A 23,475-nucleotide genomic window follows, 5' to 3' on the forward strand; every position below is an offset into this window, starting at 1 on the left:
TGCTTCCCCATCTTCTTACCTGTCACATGGGAGAGTCGGAATTAACCTGTCACCCCCACAAGGAGGAGTAAACAGGCGGCCCCCGCTTACCCAGGCCAGTGTCTCTTGGCAACATTTCAGGCACTGGTGGAAGAATCAGTTAATAATTAGTTAATATGGGTATGAATTTTATTTTATTTTATTTTTTCTTCTTATTTTGTAGAGTCAGGGTCTCCCTCTGTGCTGGAGTACAGTGGTGCAATCACAGCTCACTGTAACCTCAAACTCCTGGGCTCAGGAGATCCTTCTACCTCAGCCTTCCGAGTAGCTGGGACTATAGGCATGTGTCACCACACACGGCTAATTTTTAAAAATTTTGTGGAGTCTGGATCTCAAACTCCTGGCCTTAAGTGATCCTCATGCCCTGGCCTCCCAAAGTGCTGGATTATAGGCATGAGCCACCGCGCCCAGCTCTTCTCCCTACTAATCTCTCTTCTAATCGTGCTTTTGCTGTGTCCTTTGCTTCTCTTCCAAAGGCATCTGGCAGGAGCTGAGGGAGAGGCACGCCCCTGGCCAGCTGCCTTAGCTTCCTGCTGTCCCACCCAGGCAGCCTCAGCCACTTGCCTCACCGCCAGGACCCCTAGAGGAACTTGAAGTTTTGATCAATATCTAAGTTCAAACCCTTTTCTAGGCTCAAGTCCTACATTTTAAAAAATGTGGTTTTTTTTTTTTTTTTGAGACAGAGACTCCGGGCTCAAGCGATCCTCCTGCCTCAGCCTCCCGAGTAGCTGGGACTGCAGGCATGTGCCACCATGCCCGGCTAATTTTTTTCTCTCTATATTTTTAGCTGTCCACATAATTTCTTTCTATTTTTAGTAGAGACGGGGTCTCACTCTTGCTCAGGCTGGTCTCAAACTCCTGAGCTCGAGCGATCCACCCTCCTTGGCCTCCCAGAGTGCTAGTATTACAGGCGTGAGCCACCTCGCCCGGACTCACAGGTTTCTTATAAAGGATATCACAAAGGATACAGATGAAGAGATGCCTAGAGCAGGGCATGGGGGAGAGGGCACACCACCCTCCCGGAATGTCCACATGTTCAGCTCTCCGGAAGCTCCCTGAACCTGTGCTCTTGGGTTTTTATGGACGACCATGTAGAAATGTGATGAGCCTTCGGGGTACAAGGCAGGGCCCTCTAGGAATGAGGTCTTATGATCCACAATCAGTAAGGGGGAAGATTAGAGTCCTGCCTTAGGGCAGGTGAGAAAGGCCAGAGGTTCTGCTTCCTGAGGCCTAACACACCCAACACTGTAACAAAAGACTGTAACAGGGGCTATGGGAGTTATGAGCCACCAACTGTGGACAAAAACCTATATATATATATATATATATATGTATATATCGCAACACCCAGACACCCTATGTCTGTGGCACTGCAATTCTCCTTAGGTTCAAAACCTGGTAGTCAGGCTGGAGTGGTGGCTGGTGCCTATAATCCTAGCACTCTGGGAGACCGAGGTGGGAGGATCGCTTGACCTCAGGAGTTCGAGACCAGTCTGAGCAAGAGTGAAACCCCGTCTCTACTAAAAATAGAAAAAAAATTAGCCGGGCAACTAAAAATAGAAAAAATTAGCCGGGCATCCTGGTGTGCGCTGTAGTCCCAGCTACTTGGGAGGCTGAGGCAGGAGGATTGCTTAAGCCCAGGAGTTTGAGGTTGCTGTGAGCTAGGCTGACGCCACAGCACTTTAGCCCGGGCAACAGAGTGAGACTCTGTCTCAAAAACAAACAAACAAACAAACAAACAAGCCAAGAAAAACCCTGGTGGTCATGTTTGATACTCTTTCTTTCTCCCCTCACATTCTGTTAGTTACTACTATCCTGTGTGATTATTTGATTATATTTCTATTTTCCCTGTTAAACATATTTTAAGTTCCTAAGGGGCACAGACCTTGTCGATTTCCCTCGGACCTGTCACATAGTAAGATCATAAACAGATGATCTAAAAATGGTTACTGGACCTTTCGTTTGATGCTGCGGGCTTGTCTACATCTTGCAACTATCACCTGGGTGAGAAATTTCCTCTATAAATTTAGCAGTTTCTGTTTCAGGTATAGTTTGCCCTGATATTTATACCACTTCTCTTACCCCAGCCAAGCCTCGTACTTAAAAGCTTGAATTAGAGGGGATATTCAAATCCTTAGCCATGCCGCAAACAGCCCCCATAAGAACCAACAAAGCAAGGTGAAGTTCTTTTTTCTCCTGACATTCTAGCCGCTGTTGCTACATTGGCCGGGGAATCCTTGGTGCGACTTCACTTGTCCTTCCACGCCGTTCTTTCTGTAGCTCCCTTGTTTCTTTTTGCGATCATGTTCCAGATGGCTCCTCAGTGTTTCCAAAATGAATATTTTGACAGTTTGCTGCATGCTTGCAAACCTTGTCACCTCCGATGTTCTAATACTCCTCCTCTAATTTGTCAGCGTTATTGTGATGCAAGTAAGTAATACTGCTTGAACGATTTTTCATTGGTGTGAACTAGTCTGTCTATATTGACTGTTTGTTCAGAAAATAAACCTTACGGGAAAGATGGTGAGATGTTCTGAATCCAAAAGAGAAAAGAAACAAGGCAATGATTAAAATGTCTACAGGAACAGAGTAATTATTCCAAACCGAACCCGGTTTTACTCAGCACTATGAGCAACATAGATTTTTGTCAGTGCTTCTAATTAAGTGGTATTTAGAATTTAAAAGTCGATGCTGATGAATTAGGGGGATTGTATGGCAAATAATCCATACTTGATGTGAATATTATGCTCTCAGCTCATTATCTCTCTGACATTCTTTTAACAAAGGTGTGACCGATTCAGTGAAAGGAACAAATGCGATTCTCTGGACCTGTTTGGGTGTGAGCTTGACAGTTTCTTTGGCAATTTTCGTGCTAACGTTCTTACTAAGGAAGACGAGTTCTGAACCCTCAAAGGATGAATTTAAAAACACAGGTTGGTTTGACAGTGAATCTTTGAAATCTGTTTCCACGAGGTGGCTATTGTGAGTTTCAGTTCCTTGTCTTTTTCTAACGTTGACTATTTCATTCGGTTACAGACCTTTGGAGTATGTTAGAGGATAGTTATGTTAAATGAACTATGCAGTAGAAGCAAGGCATCTTCATCCTGGTGTTAATACCTTTGCAGGTTTCCTACAATGCCAGCCTTCCCCTAAATTCTTCCCTTTGGTAATTACTGTACTGAAGTACTGAGGCTTCCTTGGGAAGCATCTGTCGCTTTGACTATAAAGTTAGCCACATTGATTAAATGTCATGCTATCAGAAACTGCTAGCCAAGCCCACTGCTATCATGAAGAGCATATTTGGCAAGATCTATGGCCATGTTTTTAATACAAATATAAGTGTTGTTTGCTTGGGTGAACCTTTGCCTATTGAAAAATGCTAGAAATGAATAACCAGTTGCTCCTGGATGAATGAGCAATCATCTCAAAAACAATTATCTTTATTACACAGTAGAGAACCAGTCCCAGAGAAGTGAATGCTCTACTTAAGGGTCTCTTAAGATAAAAATATTTCCTGTAGCACCTCTGCCCATGATCTCATTCCCAAACGCATAGCAGCAGATGCCCTATTTCTTTAAGCGTTGATTTTCCCTACAGAACCTGTGAAGCAGCCCCTCACTTGCTTTCCAGTGGAGGAGGAGAGGGAGATGACTGTTCTGCATAACTTACGCACTTTTTCCTTCCTCCTGGGGTCTGATAGACAGGTGGAAAGTGAACATTTTTTTACATAAAATAAAAATTGCATATATTTAAGGCGTACAATATGTTTTGATATACATATACATACTGAATGATTACTATAGCCAAGCAAATTAACATATCCATCTCCACATAGTTACCCCCTTTTTTTGTTGTGGTGAGAGCACCTGAAATCTACTTTTAACAAATTGACAGGGCCGGGCACAGTGGCTCACACCTGTAATCCTAGGACTTTGGGAGGTACAGGCGGCAGGATCGCTTGAGGTCAGAAGTTTGAGACCAGCCTGAGCAAGAGCGAGACCCCATCTCTACTAAAAATAGAAAAAACTAGCCAGGTGTGGTGGTGCGTACCTGTCTGTAGTCCCAGCTACTTGGGAGGCTGAGGCAGGAGGATCCCTTGTGTCCCGGAGTTTGAGGTTGCTGTGAGCTAGGCTGACGCCACGGCATTCTACTCAGGGCAATGGAGTGAGACTCTGTCTCAAAAACAAAACAAAACAAAAAACAAACTGACAGTATCCAATACAGTATTATTAACTATAGTCATCGTGCTACACATTAGATCTCTAGATTTATTTATCCTACATAACCACAACCTTGTGTCCTTTGACCAACATCTCCCTATTTCCCCCACATTCCTACCCAGGTAACCATCGTTCTACTCTCTGCTTCTATGTATTTAACTTTTTTAGATTCCACATACAAGTGAGATCATGCAGTATTTTTCTTCCTGTGTCTGGCTTATTTTGAGAATGAATTTAAGTGTGATGTTTTGGAAGATGGAATTACATTGGGGAATGTCAGGAAGCCGTAAAACTTACCTGCACAGGTATATAATGGAGACACAATGGAGACTCACTCCTTCCTTATGTGTTCACAAGAGATTCATTTAAAAAATTTTTAATCTGTTGTAAAATGCTCTGTAAGAGAAGCATCTTTACTTCTGAATTCTAAAGTGTCAGCTGCAGGCTGACTTTGGTGCACTGTAACATACGGTAATTTCTGTTATTTTCACATGTGTAAGATAGTGTCAAGACGTCACGCCTGGAAGGGCCAAGTGGGTAACAAATGCATGCAGTGGGCCAGGTGGAGGCTTTGGCAACAGGGAAGCCCATGCCCTGTCTGAAAGTGACAGCTGCTATCAACTCTAGCGATTGTTTCTGTGTAGGAATGCTGGCTCCGTGTCGCCACATTTTGTTGTGTTTTGAAAAACGGGCCAGTTGTCTAGATTTGTATGTGAAATCTGATTTTTAAGTGTGGGTCAACATAAACACCCTAAATACTATATGCCCCCAAACAAACCCTGTCTTCAAGCCCAAAGTGGCCTGTGGTCGGTTAGTTTATGACTTCTAGTGTAGCACATCTTCTTTTTTTTTTTTTGAGACAGAGTCTTGCTCTGTCACCCAGGCTAGAGTGCAGTTTCATCATCACAGCTCACTGCAACCTCAAGCTCCTGGGCTCAAATGATCCTCCTGCCTCAGCCTCCCGAGTAGGTGGGACTACAGGCATGTGCCACCATGCAGGGCTAATTTTTCTATTTTTTTGTAGTGATTGAGTCTCACTCTTGCTCAGGCTGGTCTTGAACTCCTGACCGCAAGTTATCCTCCTGTCTCAGCCTCCCAGAGTTCTATGATTACAGACATGAGCCACCATGCCTAGCCAGGACATATTCTTTTTGTCTGAAAAGATCTGTCTCAAGCTGGGTACACTGGCACGCACCTGCAGTCCTAGCTGCTCCAGAGCGTGAGGTGGGAGGATCCCTTGAGCACAGGAGTTTGAGTCCAGCCTGGGCAACATAGTGAGACCCTATCTCTAAAATTAAAAAAAAAACCACAAAGATCTGTCTCAAATTCTTTTGAGTCTTGATGTGTACTGCTAAGACTGTCACAACTGTAAATGACATAAATGACTGTGAAGTTCAGGTTAATGTTTCTGTTTCTGTACAACCAGGATCGGTTCTCCTGGACATGGCTAACGCTGAGCTGGACCACAGCAAGACTGGTAATGAAATTCCTCTTCCAAGAGGCCTGGGGTACACAGTAGAAGAATGTACTTGTGAAGACTGTGTCAAGAGCAAACCAAAGGTCGATTCTGACCATTTCTTTCCCCTCCCAGCCATGGAGGAAGGCGCAACCATTCTTGTCACCACGAAAACAAATGACTATTGTAATAGCCTGTCAGCTGTTTTGAGTGTTACAGGGACAGAGAAATCAATTTCTACTAGATAATTAGCCATTTCGACTGATAGAGAGCTACTTTGAAAATCTTTTGTCAGAGGGAAAAGATGATGTATTAGGTCTCTTTAGGATGACTGTTTTTTAGTTGCTGATACAGCTTTTTTGTTCTCTAATTATGGAAACTCTTCATGTTACATATATTTTTCTACCTTATTTTTGGGAGCTTAACTGTGGAAACTTCCTTGGTTTTGTGATTAAATTCTTGACTCACTGATAACAAAGCATGGCAATCTGTAGATCCCAAAGTCACCCATTCCTATGGGTAGAGATGTACTCTCTCCGGTACATGCACATACACATTTCAGGACAGACTGGATTTTTCTCTGTCTTGTTAAAGGAAAGCAAGATTATCCTACGTACTTCTGTAAGTAGCAGAAGCCTAGAATGGGCCAGACTAAGCCGCTATGTAGTGCTTAGGTGATTCTTGGCCTTGGAAGCTTCTAGCTTCACAGAGGCATCAGGCATTACCATGGTCACACAAGTAGGTGTGTCATTGCGAACTATGATAAAGGTGTACTAGGTACTGTCTGCAGCCCAAATACCAGTGCGTAATAATAACCATAGCTAACACTTAGAGAGCCTTGCTAATGTGCCGGGGCCTGTTCTAAATGTTTTGCCTGTACGAACTCATATAATGCACACAAAAAACTACAAGGTAGGTGGACGTTATTAACTTCATTTTACAGATGATGACAGAAACTGAGTCAGAGCAAGGTAACATAGTAAATGGCTGTCTTAGTCCATTTATGCTGATAGAACAGAATACCTGACACTGGGTAATGTATAAAGAACAGAAATTTATTTTCTCACAGTTCTGGAGGCTGGGAAGTCCAAGACTGAAGTGCTGGCGTCTGGTGAGGGCCTTTTTGCTGTGTCCTCACGTGGAGGCAGAGTGGAAGAGTTGGACGCTGCGTGAAGCCTCTTTCGTAGGGGTCTTACTCCCACTCACGAGTGAGGAACCCTCATGGCCTAATCACCTCTTAAAGGCCCCACCTCTCAACACTATCACAATGGCAACACCTGAATTTTGGAGGGGACACATTCAAACCATAGCAGTGGCAGAGCCAGGATTTAAACCTACATAGCCTGATCTATTTCTTTTTTTCTTTACATATCAATTTAATTCCATTTCTGAGTTCTCTTCTTGAGATACAATCTTTGTCATTACTGAGGGAGGGTTCCCTTCCCAGGGTTGTGCAAAGGTCCTGGGGTCTTATGGAAAGGCAATACCAGGGATGCCCTCAGGCCATCTGTTGAATGGTCATCATTAAGATGCCTACTGACACCGCAGCATCGAACATCAAGGTCTTGGGGCTTTGTAGCTTTTGTGCATGTTTGGGATATGGAGAACTTTGGTGGGAACTCTTTGCCCATTTGGGACCCCTCATGGCTCCATTTGGGGCCCTTCAGTGCCACACACAGGTGATAATACAGTATAGTGGTTAAGGGATCGGCTCTTAGATAGAGCCAGACTGCCTGAGTTTGAATTCTGCCTCTGTTACTAGGTAATTATAGACCTTGGGTGACTATGAGAAAGTTACTTAACTATTCCAGGCCTCAGTTTTCCCATCTGTAAAATGAGAATAATAATAGTATCTACTGATAAGATTGTTATGATGGTCATGTAGTCCCCTTGAGGTCTGGTCTGTGTCTGAGAGCAGGCACACACTACTTTCCTGTTATATAGCCTCAGAATATGGTCCCTAGCTTCTCAGAGGCCCTCTTTCTCCCTTCCCCTCGCCACCTAGTACAAGCTCCTCAATGAGTTTAGATTTTTCAAAAGCCCACGAAGAGCTCTTCACTTTAGGCTTTAGATTCTTGGCTGTCTGCTAAAATCCCAGGAAGAAGGAATTACAATGTAGTTGTCCCTTGGTGTATGGTGAGGTGGGGAGGTTTGCTTTCAGGACCCCCACCCCACTGGGCCCCAGTGAACCAAATCCACACATACTCAAATCCTGAAGTTGGCCCTGTGTGTATATGGGTTTTGTGTCCTGAGAATATGTATTTTCTTTCTTTCTTTCTTTTTTTTTTTTTTTTTAATATAAAAATACAGACAGGGTCTCACTCTTGCACAGGCTAGTCTTGAACCCCTGAGCTTAAGCAATTCTCCCACCTCGGCCTCCCAGAGTGCTAGGATTATAGGTGTGAGCCACCGCACCAAATATGTACTTTTGATCTCTATTTGGTTGAAAAAAATCCAAGTATAAGTGGACCCATGCAGTTCAAACCCATGTCATTCAAGGGTCAACTGTACTTAAGAGGGCTGGTTGGTGGTAGAAAATATAAAGCACAATGTGAAGGAAAAGACAGGTTGTTTTTTTCTCTCTACTCACATTCAATATAGAACACTTCTATGACCAGATGTGTGGGCTGTTTTCCCCACACACCAAGCAATTCTCCATCGGACACCAACTGGGTGTTCCATAGTTCAATTCAATTCTGACACCACCTACCTGGAGATGGTGTCAGATCCCACAGGTTAAAGGCTCAGTCCCACAAGCCTGCCCCTCACTTCAGATGCCCACTGAGAGCCCGTGGTTGTGACTTGTGCTTCTCACCAACTGGCTATAAACTGGGTTTCACGTGATTTTCCTCCTCGGGTTTGAAAATTTGCCAGAACTCACAGAACTCAGGGAAACACTTTACTTACATTTATCTGCTTATTATAAAGGATACAGATGAAGAGGTACATAGGGAGAAGTGGGGGGAAGGGCGCAGAGCTTCCATGCCCTCTTACTGGCGGTGCTACCCTCTAGCTCAGGAACCCGGATGCCCCTCAAACCTTGTAGGTTGAGTTTTTATAGAGGTTAATCTCCAGTATCTCCTCCTCCTTCCCAGAGATTAGTGGGTGGGGCTCAAAATTCCAATCCTCTAATCATCTTCATCTAAGTCACCTCATTAACATAAACTCAGGGGTGATCAAAAGGACACATAATGAATAACAAAGACATTCCTAACATGTAGGAAATTCCAAGAGTTTTAGGGGCTCTGTGACTGGAACCGGAGACAAAGACCAAATATACTTCACATGATACCACACACACATTAGGATTTCAATAAATTATCCTGCCTCAAGTGCTATAAAGGTACAGAGTGCTATGAGAAGGTATAAGACGACATCCTAACGACAACTCCATGAAGCAGGAATGTGAAGCTTTGCCAAAGTTACAGAGGCAGGCAGACCTAAACTAGGTTGTCTAGGAGAAATCAGACACACCAATTCTTTAACTGGAATAACAAACTAACAACTACAAAGTATAATTTTGAAAATGGGAAAAACAATCTCATCAACCAAACTTATTTTTACATTCTCGCCTAGTCCCGATACGTAGCTGTATTTTGATAAAATTGTAATCATGGCGTAAGACTGTCTTGCATGGTGCTTTTTTCACTTAGTGTATTGTTATTGGCATTGCCCCATATTTCCAGGCTTTAAAACTGGCATTTTCAACTACTGCAAGACATTCTTTGTGTGCTGGGCCATGATTTACTTAGCTATTCTTCTGTAGTTGGGCTTTGGTGCTTTCCACTTTTTCACTATTATAAATAACATTGCAGAGCTCTGGGCCTCTGCTGAGTTGCTTCCTTAAAGGTAAATTCTGGGGGAATGGGAAGGCGGAGATTATGTGTTGAGAGGGATCCTAGTAGCTGTGGGGTCTCACAGAACTGGGCTGGAATTCTGGCTCTATTTCCTAGTGGGGCTGTCTTCAATTTTGGACCAACACTTATTCGTGGATCAAGTCTCAGTCAGCATTAAAAAATGAAAAGAAAAAAATAGAAGAAAATATATTACCTACAGAATTGTTTTGTTAAACATCTCCTTAAATGTATGCATACGTGTACTGGATTGTGATATAAAATGTGTTTTTTCACTCTGTGTGGGCGAAACAAGTTGGGAAATACTCCTTCAACCTTTCTGGTCCCCTTTCCTCCCTGAGCAATAAAGTGGACTTCACAAGGAAGTTGTGAAAGTGTTCATACTCAATCCTTCACCTTCTCCGTCTCCACGGGCCACCACCGTAGCCCCAGGCACTATTGTCTCTTGCCAGGACAACTGCAATAGCCTCCAAACCAGCTGCTCTTTCTCCACCCTGCCCATTACAATTCATTCTCATCCCAGAAGAGTGATGTCTTAAAACCTAATTCAGATCGTGTCACTGCCCTGCTTGAATTCTTGCAATGGCCTCCCATTCCCCTACCTACCTGGGGTTAGGGGGAAAAGTCCACACTGCTTACCCTGGCCTGCAAGGCCCTCTCACCACCCTCTCGCTCCAGCCAACCCCTCCAGGTAGGGCCTCTGTACTTCTGAACACCTTTCCTGGGGACCTTTCCATCCCCCGTGCCGGCTCCCTCTCTTCACCTAGGTCTGGGCTCAAAAGCCGCCTCCTCAGAGAGACCCTCCGGGACTGCCCATCTTTGGCCCATTGCTCTTTTAAATAAATTTCCCTTCCAGCTCGTATCCCTCCCTGGTACGATGCCGTCTCATTGCCTGTGTCAGGGGCCCCGACAGAGGTGGGAGCCCCAAGAGGGCGGGGAAGGTTCTCGGGGGCTTGGGGACAGCCGCGCCTCCCCGCGGATTCTCGGGTCTGCTGGGAGCCCTCCCCATTCCCCCTAAAATCGCCTCAGTCCCGCTTCCCGTTTCTGCCCTCACGCCCCGGTCGCCCGCCCGCCCCAGGCCGGCGCAGGTGTTTTGGTTCCGGGTCGGGGGGCGGGGCCTCGGCGGCGGCGCTCTACTTCCGGGGCGGGGCGGCCGGGGCGGGGCACGCTGTCTCCCGGCCTGTCTGGAGCCTGGGGCTGCAGAAGCGGCTGTGGCGGCGGCACGGCGCGGGCACCGGCCCGGGGAGCTGCACCATGAGCGGTGAGTGGCGCCCCCGCCGCTGTCAGCCTCCCCGGCCGCTCCGGCTCCCGCCTCTGCAGCTGCACACTCTGGCCCCTCAGTCCCCGCGCCCCGCTGGCTCGCAGACCCCCGCCCCAGCGCTCCGTTTCCTGACCCCTGGCCGCCAGGACCCCGGTTCCTGGCCCCCGGTCACCTGCAGTTCTCTGACCCTCCCGGGGCCGGGCACTCCTAGTCTCCTGCTCCTGTCCGTCAGTTACAACCAGCTCCCAGACCCCTGTCCCCGGTCCCTCCAGTCCTACCCCTTTGCCCAGTTGCCAGACCCCCAGGTTCTGAGACCTCCCGCGCCTCAGTCCCTCCCAGCTCCTAGACCCGCCGAGTGCCAGCTCCAGTTCCCGGTCCCTCGGCTCCCCAGTCATTCTCCCTACCCAGGCCCCTTGTCTCCGGCCCCTCCGGTTTCCCCACTAGCAAAGTGCCTCTGGACTGTTAGTTTGCTGACCTCTGAACCCCCGTGGTCCCAGTAGTTCCCTGTCCCCAGAGAACTCTCAGTTCTACAATCCCTTTGTCTTCCCCATCCCTCTTATTCCCCCACCCCTGTCCCCCAGTGCTTTGCCGTTCCAGTCACCAGTTGTTCCCAGTTACCCTCTCAGCTTCCCTCTCCGGTCCTTGGTTTTAGATGTCAGTTATTCTTTCTCCTAGCGCAGCCCCTTCCATTTCTCATCCTAGCTCATCACTTAAGGTCTCTCCTGTCCTGCCCTGCAGCCCTTCCCTTCTTGTCCAATGCCTGGCCCCTCTAGGGACCGTTGCTTTGCCTTTCCCAGTCCAAACTTCTCCCTCCCACCAGCGAGGCGGTGATTTTGGAGGGGAGGCTGGAAGTGCAGGGAGGTGGGACAACTAGTCCTCAGTGTTTCTGAAGTTTAGTCCTTTGACTCTGACTGGGTGTTCACCCTCCTTTCCTCGCAAGAGTCCTATTGGTGTTTTGGTGCTAAGTCATTCCTGGGTGGAGATGGGAGTGACTCAGGGAAGCCTCTCAGCTCACTGTCTTGTTGGCCACTCTGGATCTGGATTTAGTTAGGAGGACCCGCCTACCCTCCTAGTGCCCGTTTTTCCCTCACTGTGGAATTGCTTCTGAGGAATCCCTGCATCCCGCCCACTTGGCTCTAGCCTTCCATCCAGGCATTTCTGGAGAGCGAGAGGGGGCAAGGTGGAGGGGATACCCATCTTCGATTTTGCCTTTTAAGTTATCTTTGTGGATTTTTTAAAAACAAGTTTTATGCCTTTTGGTTTTGCTGTTCAAGAGCCAGATTTGGGAAACTGATGGTCCTAATGATGGCGTGGTGAGGGGATGTCCTGGGAGGTAGTCCACCTTTTGTTTTTCGTCTTGAACATTGGCGATAGCACAAGAAAGATGCCATGAGCTGGCTTCCACCAGGAGGTGTTGTAGCTTGGTATAAGTGCAGGCTCTCGGGCCAGACTTCCTGGGTTCAAATCTTGGCTCTGCCACATAAAGCTGTGTGATTTAGAGTAAGTCACTTGACCTTTCTCTAAGTCCCAGCAAAATATGGATACATAATAATACCTGTCTCCTTGGCTTGTTGTGGTGACTAAGTAATACTGCTCAGGTAAAGTGATTGGTGTTGTGCCTCTCACAGAGTACACTGTCAGGATCTCACAGCTGTTGTTGTTGTTGTTGTTTCCATAAAGACCCATGTGGGGTGCGAGTGGGGTTGTTTCTTGGCCCAGTTCTAGGACACGGGCTGGGACCAGGCACTCTCTGAAAATCCTTTTCTTTTAATGTGACCAAAGAGTCTCTGCTACAAGCTCACAGTTCTGGACCATTCTCTCTTTTGCCTTCATCACAGGAGGAAATGAAATTGCCAAGTCAAGGAAAATTGGTCAATTTATCTTTCAAGGAACAACTTAGTATCAAAACTCAGGAAGTTTTTAAATTTAATTAAAAAAATCATTAGGTCTAAAGCCAAACAAATTATACAAGGAAACCAACAAATGGCTTTTTAGGAAAAAGCGTTAAGGATGAAAGCCTTGCTTTGGAAAGATTGTGATTGAGGCAGAAAAAGTGATCTCTGAGGATGGAAGGGGAAGTCCCAAGGTATATTTAACCATTTCTTGAGAACTCAGTTCAAAGTGGGCTTCCTCAATTGTGGTGATAACTGGCATATGATAAAATAATGTGGCATGGAAATACTTCCTCTCTTCTGTCCCTCTTTTTTTTTTTTAAATAGAAAATTTCAAACAGCATGAAAGTGGAAAGAATAGTATAATGCACTCCCATGTACCCTAACATGGCTCACACTGTTGCCAGCTCATGACCCTTTCGTCTGTATCCCTACCGACTTCCCACCCCCTCCCCAGGTTATTTTGAAGCCAATCCCAGATACCATATCATTTCACCTGTAAATATTTTCATATGTATCTCTAAAACACAGGATTCCTTTTTAAAAAACATAATTCTGGCTGGGTGCGGTGGCTCATGCCTGTAATCCTAGCACTTTGGGAGGCCAAGGCAGGAGCATTACTTGAGACTAGGAGCTGAGACTAGCCTGAGCAAGAGCAAGACCCTCTATAAAAAGTACAAAAATTAGCTGGGCGTGTTGTTGCACATCTGTAGTCCCAGCTACTTGAGCGGCTGAGGCCGGAGGATCACTTGAGCCCAGGAGTTTGAGGTTTCAGTGAGCTGTGATGACACCTCTACATTCTAGCTTGGGCGACAGAGTGAGACCCTATCTCAGAAAAAAAACCAAAAAACGATAATTCTGTTATCATACCTATAAGAAATTAGCAGTAATTCCTTAATATCATCAAATATTTAATCAGTGTTCAAATTTCCATGATTGCCTTAGAATTTTATTTTATAGTGTATTTTTTAAACTCTTGCCCCTTTTTTTTAAGTTTCTTTCTTTCTTTTTTGATATATTCACAGAGTTGTGCAAACATTACCATAATCAATTTTAGAACATTTTTATTACCTAGGAAAGAAACCTTGCACCCATATTAGCAGTCACTCCACATTCCCCCTTCCCTCAGCCCCTGGCAATAACTAATCTATTAATACTTTCTGCCTCTATGGATTTGCCTGTTGTGGATATTTCATATAAATCAGTGGTCCCCAGCCTTTTTGGCACCAGAGACTGATTTCGTGGAAGACGGTTTTTCCACGGACTGGGGGTGGGGGGAGGGTGGTATGGAGCTCAGGCAGTGACACGCAGCCTGTTTCTTAAGAGGCCACAGATGAGTACTGCCCGCACGGCCCCCGCACGGCCCCTGCATGGCCCTGGGGTTGGGGACTGCAGATAAATAAAATCATTCAATGTGTAACCTTTTGTATCTAGCCTTTTTCACTAAGTATAATGTTCTTGAGGTTCAGCCATATTGTAGCATGTATCTGTACTTTATTCCCTTTTGTGGCCAAATAGTTAATAATATTCCATTGTACGAATATTGTACATTTTGTTTATCTGTTCATCAGTTGATGGACGTTTGGGTTGTTTCCACGTTTTGGCTGTTATGAATAATGCTGTTGAACGTTCATGCACAGGTTTTTGTGTGTGGATGTTTTCATTTCTCTTGAGTATGTATCTGAGTGGAATTGCTGGGTCATAAACCCTGTTTAACTATTTGAGGGCCTGTTTTAACTTCCACCAGCAGTATGTGAGGCATCTAGTTTCTCCACATCCTCACCAACAGTCTTTTTGATAATCGACATTCTCGTGGGTGTGAAGTGGTGTCTCCTTGTGGTTTTGATTTGCATTTCCTTTATGGCTAGTGATGTTCAGCATCTTCTGGCCAATTGTAGATCTTCTCTGGAGAAATGCCTATTCAGATCCTTGGCTTACATTTTATTTTTATTTATTTATTTTTAAATTTCAAAATATTAAGGGGGTACAAATGTTTTGGGGTACAAGTGTTTTAGGTTACGTGGATCATTTTTGTAATGCTTGAGTCCTGGCTGTAGGTGTGGCCGTCACCCAAATAGTGCTCATGGTACCCATTAGGTTGGTTTATTCTCCTCCCCTGTTACCCACTTCCCCTGGTTGCTCTCCATGGAGTTTTACTTCCCTCCGTGCACTTGTGTGCTCATCCGTTAGTTCCGATTTCATAGTGAGTACATGTGGTATTTGTTTTTCCATTCTTGAGATACTTCACTTAAGAGAATGGTCTCCAGTTCCATCCAGATTGTTGCAAAAGGTATCAATTAATCTTTTTATGGCTGAGTAGTATTCCATGGTATACATATACCGTATTTTATTAATCCACTCAATTGATGGACACTTGGGTTGATTCCACATCTTTGCAATTGTGAATTGTGCTGCAATAAACATTCGAGTGTAGGTTTCTTTTTGATAAAATGACTTCTTTTCTTTTGGGTAGATACTCAGTAGTGGGACTGCTGGATCAAATGGTAGGTCTACTTTAGTTCTTTCAGGAATCTTTCCATAGAGGCTGTACTAATTTGCTGTCCCACCAACAGTGTTCCTTTCTCTCTGCATCCACGCCAGTATCTATTGTTTTTGGACTTTTTAATAAATGCCATTTAACTGGGGTAAGGTGATATCTCATTGTGGTTTTGTTGATAATTTGTATTTCCCTGATGATTAGTGATATTGAGCATTTTTTCATATGTTTATTTGCCATTTGTCTTTCTTCTTTTGAGAAGCTTCTGTTTATGTCTTTTGCCCACTTTTTTTTTTCTTTTTTGAAACAGAGTCTCACTCTGTTGCCCAGGCTAGAGTGCCGTGGCGTCAGCCTATCTCACAGCAACCTCAAACTCCTGGCTCAAGTGATCCTCCTGCCTCAGCCTCCTGAGTAGCTGGGACTGAGGGTGTGTGCCACCACGGCTGGCTAATTTTTTCTATTTTTAGTAGAGACAGCATCTTGCTTTTGCTCAGGCTGGTCTTTGAACTCCTGACCTCAAGTGATCCTTCAGTCTTGGCCTCCCAGAGTGTGTTAGGACCACACATGTGAACCACCGCACCTGGCCTCAAGCACCATTTATTGAATAGGGCTTCTTTTTCCCAGTGTACATGGTTGTCTTTTTCGTCAAAGATCAGTTGGTTGTAAGTAGATGTTTTTATATCTGGGTTCTCTATTGTGTTCTATGCTTACATTTTAATTGGGTTTGTCTTTTTTGGTTGAGTCTGTAAGAATCTTGTATGATTTCTGGATGGAAGTCCCTTATCAGATATATTATTTACCAAAATTTTCTTCCATTCTATGGGTTGTCCTTTCATTTTCTTGATGGTATTCTTTGAAGCACAAAGTCTTTTTTTTTTTTTTTTTTTTGAGACAGAGTCTCGCTTTGTTGCCTGGGCTAGAGTGAGTGCCATGGCGTCAGCCTAGCTCACAGCAACCTCAAACTCCTGGGCTTAAGCGATCCTACTGCCTCAGCCTCCCGAGTAGCTGGGACTACAGGCATGCGCCACCATGCCCGGCTAATTTTTTCTATATATATTTTTAGTTGGCCAGATAATTTCTAGTAGAGACGGGGATCTCACTCTTGCTCAGGCTGATCTCGAACTCCTGACCTCGAGGGATCCACCCACCTCGGCCTCCCAGAGTGCTAGGATTACAGGCGTGAGCCACCACGCCCGGCCAACACAAAGTCTTTTTTTAAACTACAGGTTCCCCTTCAATCTTTCTCTTTTTCTGCCTTGCAATTTTTGTTTTTTTAAGGAAACAGTCATTTACCTTAATGATTCTTTACAGGATTTTGCTGATTGTGTCTGTTGGTGTGGCTTAACACGTTTCTCAGTCTCTTGTGTATCCTATACATTGGCAATTAGAGTCTGATTTTTTAAAAATTTTTTTGGTGCCAGGATTACTGTCTTGAGATCTGCTGCAATTTTGATTTGAAAATGTTTACATAGAGTCAGAGGTCAGATGGGTTCAAGGCTGAATACATTAAGTGCAAACAACCAGGAAGTGGAATGGTCCAAGTAATGCATACACAAGATAAATGGGTATCATGAGGCCAGAAACTACTGAGATGACCATTAATAGGGGAGTGGACAAACATTATGTGGTATGTATGGTCACATGATGGGAAACCTCAAAGATGTTAAAAGGAATAATATGGATTTGTGTATGTCACCGTGGCCATCTCTCAATGTTAATGTTCTCTAAAAAAGGCAGGGTGTACAATTATAGTTCAAATATATATCTTATGCAAATTAAAACATACACAAGAAATTCATTTATTCATATGTGTATGTAAAAGTGAACAAATTATCAGATACTTGCCAGAAAGATACTTGCCAGACATGTGTGGCAGGTTGTCTTAGGGTGTTAGTGGTGACACTTTGTTTATTTTTCTTTAAACAACCCCATAGATAGGAATACTTGCTTGCCAGCTTCTGTAGGCTAAGGAATTCTGATTTCCAGATAATGCTTTTGCTCTTAGTGGGAAAAGTAGAACCTGTAGAGCCATAAAGTCATTATTTTCAAGCATTGCCTTTTGTAAGACTTTATACTTGAAAGTCCTTAATGTTCCTTTCCATTTTTTCAGGAATTCTTCTGCAGTTAGAAAGACCCTGAAATCTCTGTTTCAAGGGTGGGGAAAGCCAGGCCACAGAGGTCAAATGATTAGTGGTACAGACGAGCTCCTAGGGGCTGATGTATCAGAGTTTTGGGCTTAGTGGGTGATTTACTGCTGCTTCTTGCCTGATGTTTATGTACACTTTGGCGGTGTTTTCTTATTTTTCTGGAATGTTAAAGGTCATGGTTTTCTCCTTGGCATTGACTGGAACCTTTCCAGCACTGGCTTGTACTTAGAATAAAGAATCGGCTGAAACAAATGAATGGAAAAAGAATATCTGTGGTTTTCATTCAAAGCAGGAAAGTGATGCTATCAACATTTTTCCCCCCTCTCACAAAGGCACTCGATTGATTTATTATGGTGGAATATAAGAAGTGAGTGTTTCACTGTCAGCAAACATTTGACCACCTCCTATGCAAGCAGGTGGCAATGGTCTAAATCCCACTGGTGTTGACCCTCCTGCTTCCCTGCTGCACGACCGTGTCTGGGTAACCAACAGGAAGTCAAGTTCTTAGAGCTCTTAAAATTCAGAACTAAAATCCAAGATTTTATGGACTTCTCTAAATTATGGCAATGTGGACATAATTCCAGATAAAGTACCTTCCATCTGCCACCGTCTTATGTATACATAGGCCATGCATTCTCAGTGGTGGTGCTACCAGCCACGAGGGGTGGAAATTGGTTCTCAGGGGATTTAAAAATTTATGCTTATGTATAAAGCACAGATATGTGTGCAGTACATACAGAGATATACAGTATATCTGCGGTATTAAAATTTCAGGGAGGGAGTGATTAGGAAAAAAATGTCTAAAAGCTATTCTACGGGGGAAATAACGAATAAAAGATTGATAGAAACACTGACATAGGCTGAAGTAACTATTTCATCATATAAATTTGCACCTTGTTTTCACTCTTAACATTTCAGGATAAAGCTTTACCACATTGCTACGTGGACATCATATTGATCACTTCTGTGGGCTATGTATAGTCCATCATTAATCCATCTTTGGCATGTAGCACAGTCTTTATTGATTCTACTTGCAGAATCAATCTTTCCTTCCTTCCTTCCTTCCTTCCTTCCTTCCTTCCTTCCTTCCTTCCTTCCTTCCTTCCTTCCTTCCTTTCTTTCTTTCTTTTTCTTTCTTTCTTTCCTCTCTCTCTTTCTTTTCTTGTTATAAGTAATGATGCAGTGAACATTTTTGTTCAAGGTAGTTTTCCTTCCTTTAGATTATGTTGTTAGGGTGATTTTCCAAAAGTAGCATTAACATCAAATTTTCATTCTTGATTGTCTTCTTTGCCAAAGCAGTGTATTAATTTAAAATGTTGCCAGTAAGCATGAGAGAGCTCCACTGGCAGCAGAGACTGTCCAGGAGTTCAAGGTTCACCATTCAGCAAACAGTTACCAGATGATGATCTGGTGTATCTGCTGTCACTTGTCAAAGGGCTGTACCGATGGTGTCTGTTGAAGCAAGCTGAATGAACGTACCATGGAGGTTTGCTGGAGTAATGCTGGTGTGTTAGCCGGCACTTTTTTCAATTGAATGTGGCAGAAGGTGATCAAACTGATTTAAGCAATGTGGGGATTTATAGTGTCTTGTAATATAAAAGTCTAGGGATAGGGCTGGCTTCAGGCTCAGCTGGATTCAGGTGCCTAGGGAGTATCAGGCTGTCTTTCTGCTCAGCTCTCTGTTCCGCTCTCCTCGCTGCTGGCTTCATCCACAGGCAGCCTCTTCTCCGCGGAGGCAAGATGACTACCAGCAGCTCTTGGGCCACATCCTGTAATGTAGCAACCCCTGAGCAAAGAGTGGGCCTCTTCCCGAAGTGCTGCAGCAAAAGTCCTGGCGCTGACACACAGGGGTCTGGCTGGCCACGTGGTCATGCTAGGACCCTCACTGTGACTCTGCTTGGCCGGGTCTGGATCACAAGCCCATTCCAGAGCCCAAGTGTGGAGTCTGTCCTACTAAATGGTCTGGTTGGAGGATGAACTACAGGGGGAGGGCTGTTGTAATTTTGGGTGGAGTGGTTAGGAGGGCCTCACTGGGAAGGTGATGTCAGAGCAGAGACCCTGTGAGGCAGGGGCCTCAAGTAGGTTTTGTGCCCGAGCAGATGGAAGGGGTGAGAATTGCCTTTTTCTGAGCTGGGAGAGACTGTGGGCAGCAGGCTGGGTGAGGGCTGGAGCAGTCTGAAGCCTGTAGGGGGAGTGAGGACCCTTTGCCTGTGGACTTTTGCTGGCTGATCCAGGAGCCCTTCAGAGGCCTGGCACAGGTAGCGTTTCCCCTGCCTGCCCGGACAGCATCCGACTTCCTCCAGGGTGGGAGCCTTGCCCACTCCATTTCATTCTTTGCCTGCATCTGCATTTCTTGGAATCTGTTCTTTCCTCCTACAACTTTAAAAAAAAACCGAAAAACCCAAAATGAAATTAAATACTATTGTGAAAACAGAATATACCTTTAGATATACCTTCCTAGCACATTAAATATTGACATTTTTAGGTATTCCACTTCTGCCTTTGTTCAAAGCATACACTGTGCATTTTACATAATTGCATTGTGTCTACGTTTGAATTAGGGTGTCCACTTACATTATAGTACTCGTCCATGTTCCTTCTTTTTGCAATTATTAAAAAAGGCAGCGTAACATTCCACCAGATCGATGTACTGCAGTTATTTAACCTTTCTCCCATTGTAGCAAAAGGAAGTAAATTCCATTTATGATATTCTAGGATGGGATTGGCAAACACTTTCTGTGAAGGGCCAGACAGTAAATATTTTCTGCTTTGTGGGCCATCTGGTCTCTGCCCCAAGTATTCACCTCTGTTGTTGTGGTATGAAAAGCAGCTGCAGGCAATACGTAAATGAAAGGACGTAGCTGTGTTCCAATAAAACTTTATTTAGAAAAATAGGCAGCAGCTGGATTTGGCTTGGGGGCTGTAGTTTACTGACCCCTTTGCTAGGAGACAACAGTCAAAGTCTTTGTGTCTGTGATGCCATCTATAGTCTGGCATTGCATTGTGAAAAAAGTTCTGGATGTAGACAATCCTGGATTTAACTCCCTGTTGAAGAACTTGGGCAAATGATTGAACTTTTCTGACTGTTAATTCCTTCATCAGAAAATAGAAATTAAAGCAAGTGATGGCTGTATAGTTCCTTCCTCAATATCTGGAAGATAGAGGAAGGAATAGTTGGAATAGTTGTTTGTTCCTTTTTTCATTTCACCCGTTCCTCCTTAGCTTAATTTGCAAGGTGTGAAAAAGGTATTTTGACATTTTTGTAGCTTTTGCTATGCATTGCCACATTCCTTTTCAGAACTTACTACATCAATATATTGTTACCAGTGGTGTATGCCTGATTGTCATAGCTTTACCAGCATTGGGGAATTTCATTTCAAATGTTTCTTGGTTAATTTAATAGTTACACGAATAATGGTGCCATGTGGTTAAGTATATCATTTGCATTTCTTCAATCATAAAGGAAGATATACTTTCTCTTTAAAGTATTTGCACACTGCATTTTACTATTTTTTTCCTACAGCAAGGATTGGCAAACTGGGCTGGCCACCTGTTTTGTAAATAAAGTTTTATTGGAAGGCAGCCTCATCCGTTCATTTACTATTGTCTATGGCTGCTTTCATGCTACAATGGCAAATTGAGCAATTGTGACAGAGACCACATGGCCTGCAAAGCCTAAAATATATACTGTTTTGCTCTTTACAGAAAATGTTTGCCGGCTCCTGCTGTAGAGTAAATTGATGGTCCTATTCTTTGCTCACTTATTTTGTCTTTGATCTTAGACATCATAAGCCCATATGGATGGCCTGAGCCCCTGTGTCTTGAGGCAGAGTCTCCTTCTTTACATTGTGTGGTGGCAGCAAGTCTGTCCTTTTGTCCTGGCCCAGCTGTGCCACTTCACCCCACAATACTGGGAGCGAGTGCCCTGTCTTTGGGAAGAATGTCCATTCTATCTGTGCACGCGGTAATGCTTGAGCAGACAAAGCCACCGCCTCGCCCTGCTTGTTACATGCACGGGGCAGCTGTTGTGTCCTGGCCTGGTCTGGTCCTTGCAGAATCAAGGAAATGAACCCCAGTAGAGTCTAGATTCAACAATTGTTGATTCCTGCTGTGAGTGGGGATTCAGGGAAGCTCCTTTCCATCTCTGAGAGAGTTCACAAGCCAGGGTGGGGGCAGGGAGCCAGTTTACGTCCCCGTAATCTGGTAGGGATTGTACCAGGGGTGCGGAGGGGCTGGAGGGCCACAGGAGCACAATGTGGAGCGCAGTTGTGCCCACGGAGAACTCTCAGCAGGAAAGTTTCTCTGAGAACGTGACATTCGAGCCAGCCACCAAGGAGGTTGGTTTTGCTCTGGTGGCCCGTTGACAAGGGAGCCCTTTTTCTGTGCCGAAATTGAGCCATGCAAGGAGTTAGCTTGGTTTTGTGGAGGTTAGAAGGCACGAGCTTTGGGGTAAAATGTTGGGTCTGTCACCTCTAAGCTGTCCCTTGGGCAAATGATCAATGTCTTCAAGGCTCAGTTCCTTCATCTGTTTCAGTGGGGCTGCCAGCACCCACCTTCCCAGGTAGATGTGAAGCTTAAATTGCTGTCAGATCTGGCCCCAGGTGTGTTGCATTTGGTTCATGCAGAGTCAGCGGGAACTCTGCTCTAACAGGAGTTTAATTAGGTGCCAACTAACTAACTTAAAAATCTGGATTTCCAGCCTCTGATGAAAAAACCAGGAGATGGGCATTGCTGGTGTTGCCGTGAGGTCCCGTCAGCCAGAGCTGAGTAGCAGCTGCCATCACTAAAGGGCACCTGCCCAGCTCTCGCTGTCACCATGTTGCCTGCCCACTCTTCCCATTTCCATGCCCCGCCTGACCCAGTGGGCATCGCGGGGGTCCATCTTAATCTTGCACATGCCTCTGGCATATATTGAGCAGTCCTTTCTGCCCCCTCCTCCTTCCCTTCTGCTTTCTTTCTGTGTCTTTGGAATGGCAGTGGATTTGGGGGGATGATGTCGAAGTTAAACAACATCAACCCCACTAAACTCATCATTGGGGCAATAGCGCCAGGCATCCCAGATGCCTGCAAAGGTAACTGAGTATGAATTCTGCAGCGACAGCTTGTCCCCTGCAGGGCTTTGTATGTGGGGTCTTAGTTAGAGGGTGAGGGAAGACGGGAATGTGATTATGATGTGGGCCTGGTTTCCAGCCTGCTGGCGAACTCTAACGTGTAGGAGTCTAACTGCACTTTGGCTGTAAGTTCTGCAAACACAGACACTATTGTTTTCATTTTTAACCCTGCCCCCTTCCTTCATTACTTCTGCTCGGGCAGTGGTCCGTTTAATCCAGCCCAAAGGCTGTTCATTAACATATTGTCTAGGGCTGCTTTCACACTATGGTGGCAGGGTTGAGTGGTTGTGACAGCAACCCTCCGGCCTGCAGAGCCTAAAATATTGACTTGTGTGGCTTTTTACAGAAAGCGTTTGCTGACTCCCATTCTAGGGTGTGCTAAAGGTGCAGGTTTATTCAGCAAAAATCAGAAACTCAAGTCATCTGAGACAACCCAGCACAGATGCATATGCATGGCTTAATAGAAATGCTGTGTGCATTGCAGTTTTTTGCAGGGCACATTGAATGAATCACGGAATATCATTGTGTCTATCCTGTAATATGTCGTTATTGTGTATTCATCTATGCTTCCGGATGTTCTGGCCACTGTGTAGATAGTTCAGTGCAGGGTGAAGGAGATTGGAGCAAAAGGGCCAGAGCTAGGAAGCAGTCAGGGCAGGGGTGGGTGTCACAGAGGGCCTGGCAAGTCTCGTGAAGGAAGAGCCATGCTGGACAGGGCAGCGGGGAAATGGGCTGGCAGCTGGAGGGGCATGTGGAAGCAAGGCCTGGGTTTTATTAAACTGGGTGGAGACATTACGACATCCTTGTACTCTGCTGGAATTTTGTAGTGAGAAGGAGAAATCGATGATGTGCAAAAAGAGGGACAATTGCTGGAGCACGTTTTTGAGCAGGTGAGGAGATGAGATTCAGAGCACAAGTGGAGGTTTAAGTTATGTAGTCTTTCAGTGCCCCTGTGTCATCATCTTTGACATGGGATAGTCAGACTTTATGGCAGGATT

The 23,475-nt window shown here is 44.9% G+C and overlaps 2 protein-coding genes across 5 annotated transcripts in view; both read left to right on the forward strand.

The window, feature by feature from the left end:
• The first annotated feature begins 2,191 nt into the window (after positions 1-2,191).
• TNFRSF17 (TNF receptor superfamily member 17) lies at positions 2,192-6,177 on the forward strand. Its single transcript, XM_045542622.1, has 3 exons — positions 2,192-2,469; positions 2,826-2,972; positions 5,686-6,177. Exons 1-3 carry the CDS (start codon positions 2,343-2,345, stop codon positions 5,961-5,963), a joined length of 552 nt encoding a protein of 183 aa, XP_045398578.1. The 5' UTR covers positions 2,192-2,342; the 3' UTR covers positions 5,964-6,177.
• Positions 6,178-10,750: 4,573 nt separating this feature from the next.
• The window catches only part of SNX29 (sorting nexin 29), a 394,246-nt gene continuing 381,521 nt past the window's right edge, over positions 10,751-23,475 (forward strand). For all 4 annotated transcript variants that reach the window (XM_045542623.1, XM_045542624.1, XM_045542625.1 and 1 more), the window contains exon 1: positions 10,751-10,830. In XM_045542623.1, coding sequence (XP_045398579.1) covers positions 10,824-10,830 — 7 coding nt within the window. In that variant the 5' untranslated portion in view covers positions 10,751-10,823. The remainder of the gene's footprint in view (positions 10,831-23,475) is intronic.

This window comes from Lemur catta, chromosome 2 (genome assembly GCF_020740605.2).
Source record: "Lemur catta isolate mLemCat1 chromosome 2, mLemCat1.pri, whole genome shotgun sequence".
NCBI classification, from domain to species: Eukaryota; Metazoa; Chordata; class Mammalia; order Primates; family Lemuridae; genus Lemur; species Lemur catta.

What these genes read in the sequence shown, in the direction of transcription:
- TNFRSF17 (XM_045542622.1), top strand. Translation starts at nt 2,343, where the DNA reads ATGTTCCAGATGGCTCCTCAGTGTTTCCAAAATGAATATTTTGACAGT. An exon ending in TCAGCGTTATTGTGATGCAA is followed by an intron (nt 2,470 to 2,825) that starts GTAAGTAATACT and finishes CTTTTAACAAAG; the next exon opens with GTGTGACCGATTCAGTGAAA. An exon ending in GGATGAATTTAAAAACACAG is followed by an intron (nt 2,973 to 5,685) that starts GTTGGTTTGACA and finishes CTGTACAACCAG; the next exon opens with GATCGGTTCTCCTGGACATG.